The 6,924-nt window shown below is 27.1% G+C and overlaps 1 protein-coding gene across 1 annotated transcript; it reads right to left on the bottom strand.

Moving 5' to 3' along the window:
• Positions 1-2,955: 2,955 nt before the first annotated feature.
• LOC105461211 (zinc metalloproteinase nas-4-like) lies at positions 2,956-6,918 on the bottom strand. The gene is made up of 4 exons (XM_011707709.1): positions 6,726-6,918; positions 5,416-5,724; positions 3,631-3,767; positions 2,956-3,370 (listed from the first exon to the last, which is right to left on the bottom strand). The coding sequence occupies exons 1-4, from the start codon at positions 6,862-6,864 to the stop codon at positions 3,281-3,283; spliced, it is 675 nt and encodes a 224-aa protein (XP_011706011.1). The 5' UTR covers positions 6,865-6,918; the 3' UTR covers positions 2,956-3,280.
• Positions 6,919-6,924: the final 6 nt, after the last annotated feature.

Raw genomic sequence — 6,924 nt, 5'->3', positions numbered from 1 at the left:
ACACATGATGGACGTTAAATCCAGTTACAGTAGTTTACCTCTTCACCTATGTGCAACGACAGCAAAAGCGAATGCAGTAATGTAGTCCTTTCGATCGTTTCCCTTTTTATATGTTACAATGAGTTTCACGCACACATGCCCGACTTGTGCTACTTTTGTAAATGATTAGCACACTTGTACCGAGTAAAAAATGATTATCCGTCGATACGCTAATTCACCGACGATTATAGTCGATGTACAATTTTATTTGTAACATGTATATGTGTATTTTTTTTTATACTGCAATGAAAACGATAGATACGATTTAAATCTGATGACTTGGGTCTATTCTATTAAACAATTTAATTGCATTATTATAGCACTGTATATTAAGATATTATTACAGTTTTTAGATTATATAACTTCTTTATCGAAAGTATCGTATTTAAACATTTGTGTAAATTGGAACTATAATAGTTTCAATCTATAATAGTGATTTATATATCTGAAATATACATATATTAAACATGTGTATTTAAAAAATAAGATCTTAAATTATGTAAATCAGTTATCAAAAATGTAGTTGTTTGCTTGAATCGACATTTATACATTTATACAACTTTATTAAAACATTAATTATTCAATAATATTATATATAAAATAATCACTATAAAAATTTAATTATATAATAACGTTGAAAAAAATAATAAACATAAAATCATATAATTACTCTTATTTCTATATTCAATTATTTGTTTATAAATTTTATATGTATATTTGGTATCTATAAATGCTTTTCTTCATTTTTTATATATATACAACTGTGCCTTACTTTACAAATTTCTAAAGCACACAATTAATGATAATATAGGTTGCAACAGGGACATTGTCGTTATCACGTGTTTCACTGGTCAATAAAAAAATGGGACTGTTTGTGACATTGCACTTTTATCTTAATATTTGTAATATTTAACGAAATTATGTCAATGTTATATTCTTACGAAACATGAACATTTATAGTATATATAAATAGCCGCAAAGCTAAACAATGATAAAAAGAAATATGACATACGTTAAAATACGTTAAAATATGAATACATAAGTATATATGTGTATAAAACTCATTCTCAAAGAAAAAAAATGTGTAAAATAATTTTATTAACTTTCTTATTAATCTAATGTAACGTCGAACCATCAAATTTAAGAAAAACTTTATTGGAACGAGAAAGGATTAAGAAAGAGGACGGATAAAAAGGAGGTATGGAAGGACGCAAAGGATAGACAAACTGGCTCATACATACATAGAAGCGCAATCCACGAGTCGAATGCACTTTTGCTCTGGGATATCGAGCAATGTCCTGAAAAGAAAGCTACAACGCTTTTTTCCACAAGCAGTGCTGTTCATCGGTCCTATTCTGGACAAAGAACTTAATCCAGTTAAGTAGTTCCTTATAGGCCAGAACTAAAATGCGATTTCTGTAAAGAGGAATAATCACAAAATTTCAAAATTTACATGGAAATCTGTAAATTTCTCCTCTCATTCATTTATTGTAAACTAATATCATCTTTTACGTTTAATCTTATATTAACGTAAAATTTCATATTTATTTTTTTTATATACACGCCAGGATTGCACTACGTAGTTTTTGTTCCATTATACCATGCTATTTATTTATTTTTATTTTTACTGTTAATAGCGTGAATCTTGTTCGATTGACACTATCTTTTTTACGTTGTAACAATTTAAGCGATGCAGTTATTAAAATGAATACATAGTACAGTTATTTTTTATCTCTCCTGGTTATCCGTTCTATTTCTGCGGAACTTTGTACAAATTTAATTTATAGAAAAAATTAATTTAAACACAAAGACATTATCAAATTCGTATCTATTTATCAATGCATCAAATGTCTGCAATAAATGCCGTTTACGCCGATATTAGATGCATTCGTACATTCTATTGATTCTTGTAATGTCGCCCTCGCTAATGCCCTCTCTTTGGCCGATTTTTGCGTTTGGATCCTGAAAATTTTCAACAATAAGATTTCGGTGCCACTACGAAAATTATTCTTACGTAAGGATAAAGATGCCTAAGAATACGCATTGTGCAAGAATATAATAGTTAATATTTTGATGTAAACAATAGTATAATTCAGTTTGCATCACTAATATATTATGATCTAGAAAGTTCTATCAGTGTGTGTTAAATTGTAGGATATTAATTATATTGTTTTATTATGTCTGAGAATTAGAGGATACATTAACGTTTTTTTTATCAATTACAATTATAATTTTTCTTCTATATTAAAATGATGAAACGGTGGGATATCTCGAATATACTTTTGTAGATGATAATAACTGATCTAGTAATGTAATAGTGTGTGTGTGTGTGTGTTGTGCACGCAAGGTGAAGCATATGGATACATTTGCACTTTAAAATTGCGTATTTTTGAAACCAAGTCCAGATTTAAATTCCATCAAACACATTGGGATAAACTTCTGAAAACGTCAACCCTCCGATTTCAATGAAATTTTGTCAAGCTTTATTTTGATCTAAAATAAAAGCTCTTAAAGGGATTTTTATCAACTCCTATGAAAAAATCATGTTTCTTAATACAATAATAAAAATGAGATAAATTAGTCGATGAAAAAAGAGTGCCCGTTTTTAATCTGATATTCTTTACACTAACTGAAATATATTGTCAAAGTCATGACCCTGAATAACATTCCAAAGGTTTAAGCCGTTAGTTGTTTATTAAAATGTTATTAACAAAATAAGTTTTGAAAAATATATCAATTTAGACGAACAAAATAAAATACCATAATAATTCTTGTTTAATTGCTGAACAGATGTCAACGGCTACCATTATGGAAAAATATTATTGGGTGGGCTAATAAAAAAATCTGTTGAAACAAATATTGTACAATCAGTAATAATAATGGTAAGAAGATAAACTTTTTAAATATTTAAAAATATTTGTTGCATGACTAAATGTTTATTACTCTACATGTACATCCGTACACGAGAAACACAAGTACATTTATAATATTTAATCAAGATTAATACTTATTAATAATACAAATTACGTTTGCCAATAACATAGAAAAGAAGACTTATAATTAGTTATATGTTTTATACACAGTGCTAAATTTTCTTTATTTCTTCATAACATATAAATTTTTCTTAAATATTTTTAATTTAGAATTTTCTTAATACATTAGAGAAAGCTATTATATATATATATTAAAACTATTTTTTTCATCAGTATAATCTTTGATATAAATGCCAATTGCAATCAAATTATTTGCATCCGTACATTCTCTTGATTTTTATAATGTCTGACCTGCTATAGCCTTTTCTCTGACCGATTTGTTCTTGTGCATTTTTATCCTGAAATATGTTAAAAAATATCTCAATGTCAATACAAAAATTATTCTTATACTTATATGCTTAAAACATACATAGATATGTATAATTTAATGTAGCACGTATATTTTGCAAATTTGTGTATAAGTGATTGCTATTTTCTATTTTCAAACGGTAAATTGATAACTTGTGAATTTATCTCTGTTCAGAAATTAATCTACTCTATCAAGGAAATCAACCGTTTCATGACATATAGGATATTTATAAAAATAATGATTACTTACCGTTGTAACAATGGTTGGTTTGCTCTTATCTTTGGCAAACGCGTATGCTGAGTAATGCATCACGCTGCCGTAATCATAAGGAACTCCATAAGCATAGAGCCGCCCCTTTCGAGCCTTCTCAAAATTTTTCTCGTGTCCTAAATATACATATAATATACATATATGATAATGAAAGAGTTTATAATACAGATCTGTAGAATAATCTCTAAGGAGAGACTCAGACGTGATAATTTTAAAAAAATCTGAAACTTATGGTACATGATGTGTATGACTTAGACATTATTTTGGCTAAACAATAAGACGCACTTTTTAGCCAATGTCGAGAAAAATTTTTTCTTTTATTTTAATGTTTACGTCATTTCTATTTAAAATTAATCAAATTTATTATAATCAACGGATATTCAATATAAATATATGAAAAGAAATAATATTAAAAATAATTAAATCAAGGTAACAAGGATTCGAAATAAAGTATTTTTGTGATTTTAAAGATTAGGAAATAAAGATATAAATAATGTGTAATATTATTTATTCTTTAATTGGTATTAGACACTATATATCGTACAATCTTTTATACGTCAGCTTTATAAGTATTGCGTGAGCCTGGATAATATTTGTCATAAAAGCAGGGGAAACACACCGTTTCATGGCATATAGAACACATAAATGCAGCTTTGCCATATGTGCAAGATTTTTTGAGGCTATTGGCAAAGCATACTTGTTATTTGCCATCAAGTCTCAAAAAATCTTGAGCATGTGGCAAAGTTGCGTTTATAATGTGTTCTATGTGCCACGAAACGTTGTGTTTCCCTCGTCTTTTATGACGAATATCATTCAGATTCATGCAATACTTATAAAGCTGACGTATAAAAGTTTGTACAATATACAGTGACCAATAACAATTAAAGAATAAATAATATTATATGTTATTTGTATATTCTATTTTTTCCTAATCTCCAAAATCACAAAAATACTTTATTTTGGATCCTTGTTACGTTGTTTAATTTGATTGTTGCATTGGGTTTTATTTATCGCAAGTTTTGGTTACATTGTAAATGAAATTTTTTCAAAAAATAGGCATTTACCGATAATATCCATATAATTAAAAGAAATAATAATTTATTTCCACAGAAACGTTATCCGTCCGGTAAAGGATGCACTGTAGCGTCTCTGTCAGTACAAAAATGCATCTATAATCGTCATGTAGTGAAAAAATGTACTTGGCGGCAGCCGCTACCGCGTCTTCTGATGTGTGTTTTATATATTTATATTGAATATCCGTTGATTACTATAAATTTGATTATTTAAATAGAAAATACATAAATATTAAAATTAAAAAATTTTTTTCTCGACATTGGCTGAAAAAATAATGTCTAACAATAAGTAATACACTTCACGTACCATATGTTTCAGATTTTTCTAAAATTACTACGTCTGAGCCTCACTTTATCAGTCAATTAACAACTATTACTTGTTAGAAAAGTGTTATTTAGACATAATGAGTCATTGTCTCGATGATATGACATTTATATTATTAATAATTCTTAAATTAAAAACAAATTGTTTGAGATTTTCTAAAGTCAGAATGTCGATAGAAGGCAGATAGAAAAAAATTATCACTTAAAAGATGCACACGTTATTTTAATATATTAATTACAAACTCAATGGTATTTCAGATATTAATAAATGAAAAAAAGTACTCTTTAATTCAATAGTTCAATTTCAATTAAACATCCAATTAATCATTATTTAAACGTAATAGGTTTTAATTATAACTATACATACCTTTTTCAACATTTTCCAATTTAATTTTCACGTAAGAATCTCGGTCGTATCTAGATTGTTCGTGCCAAAAGCCCATAGCATGAGTGATCTCATGCATGGGGGTTCCTATAGTATGCGCACAACCGTTATGCAAGTTCACCTCTTGTTCACCTGTGCCTTGCATGCCAATCGGGCTCCGGCATCCAACATTTTCGCTTTTAATATTAATATAATTGATTTGATTCGTCCTTTTTACAAGTCGTATGCATCCTTTTAATTTCATATTAATTTCGTTTATCCCACCAATTATATTGTTACTTTCAGCCTTAGCTGTAATGTAAAAGTTATAAACAAAAATGATTAAAACCATAAATAAATTTGAGAATACCTTTTGTGGACAAGCTGCATCTTGGTGTATTTTAGATTTTAAAATAAGTGATTGAATTTATGCAAATTAGATATAATTTACACAATAAAAACGTTAACCATCTATTATACGCTTAGGAGTATATATTTAATTTATTCAATATTTAATTTTTTTTTAATATTTGCATTGAACATAATCAGAAAACAGGTTAATAATAATATCGGTATTATTATTTCATTTTATTTAATATTTGTTTTTCTAAGTTAGTAATATTAGAAATATTACTAAATATATCTGTTTAAAAGTCGATGTAATCATGAAGAAAAACGCGAGTAAGAATGATGTGGTTGTCACATTTCATATACTATGGATATCTTTGTTAAAAAAAAAACTGTCTGTGGGTGAAGTATAAAAGGTGTATTTAAAATTTTTTAAATTGTTAAATATGTATCAAAAAATAACATAACATAAAATATATATTTATATATACGTATTTATCGTATATATTTATTATGGAATAAAAATTTATTAATTGGAAAATTTAATATTTTTTTAGTTGTATAATATTATGCTATTGTATAACTATATGCATATATCGTGCAATATTTTATTATTCTTCCAATATGGTCTTCAAAAAATTAATGAAAAATTATTAAAAATACTTTTTCTTTTATTATTTCGATATAATTATATTCGAAACCAAAAGTTCGAATATATTGTATAATATATTACATAAAATTTGATTTAGATTCTGATATTCTCGATATTACATTATGTGTCTAATGTGATTTAATATCATTGTAATTTTTTTATTTGGAAACATTTGATATTTTTACAAAGACTATTCAATTATAATGAAATAATACCTAGCTATTGAATTTCAAATCATTAATTTCGAAATTAATTAATTCGCGAATACTTAAAATTGCAAAATATCTGAATTTTTATTCTCAAAGGTACTTACTGTAGCTACCAGTAATTGTGTAGGGAATAATGCCACCAGGCCAACGCTTTGCCTTAGTATCACCGTTTCTTGTGGTGCTATTTGAAATCATGATATCTCCCTCGAAGTAGTTACCCAATTCCTCAGGGTTCATTTTCATATCTTTGGTCCATTGCGTTACCTTGACTCCTGTTTCGTAATCCGGTTCCGTCTTGTAATT

This window comes from Wasmannia auropunctata, unplaced genomic scaffold (assembly GCF_000956235.1).
Source record: "Wasmannia auropunctata unplaced genomic scaffold, wasmannia.A_1.0 LD307328.1, whole genome shotgun sequence".
In the NCBI taxonomy this organism is placed as follows: domain Eukaryota; kingdom Metazoa; phylum Arthropoda; class Insecta; order Hymenoptera; family Formicidae; genus Wasmannia; species Wasmannia auropunctata.
This window is presented reverse-complemented; position numbering and strand designations above follow the sequence as displayed.

What these genes read in the sequence shown, in the direction of transcription:
- LOC105461211 (XM_011707709.1), bottom strand. Translation starts at nt 6,864, where the DNA reads ATGAAAATGAACCCTGAGGAATTGGGTAACTACTTCGAGGGAGATATC. An exon ending in CACAATTACTGGTAGCTACA is followed by an intron (nt 5,725 to 6,725) that starts GTAAGTACCTTT and finishes TTTACATTACAG; the next exon opens with CTAAGGCTGAAAGTAACAAT. An exon ending in AACCAACCATTGTTACAACG is followed by an intron (nt 3,371 to 3,630) that starts GTAAGTAATCAT and finishes AACATATTTCAG; the next exon opens with GATAAAAATGCACAAGAACA.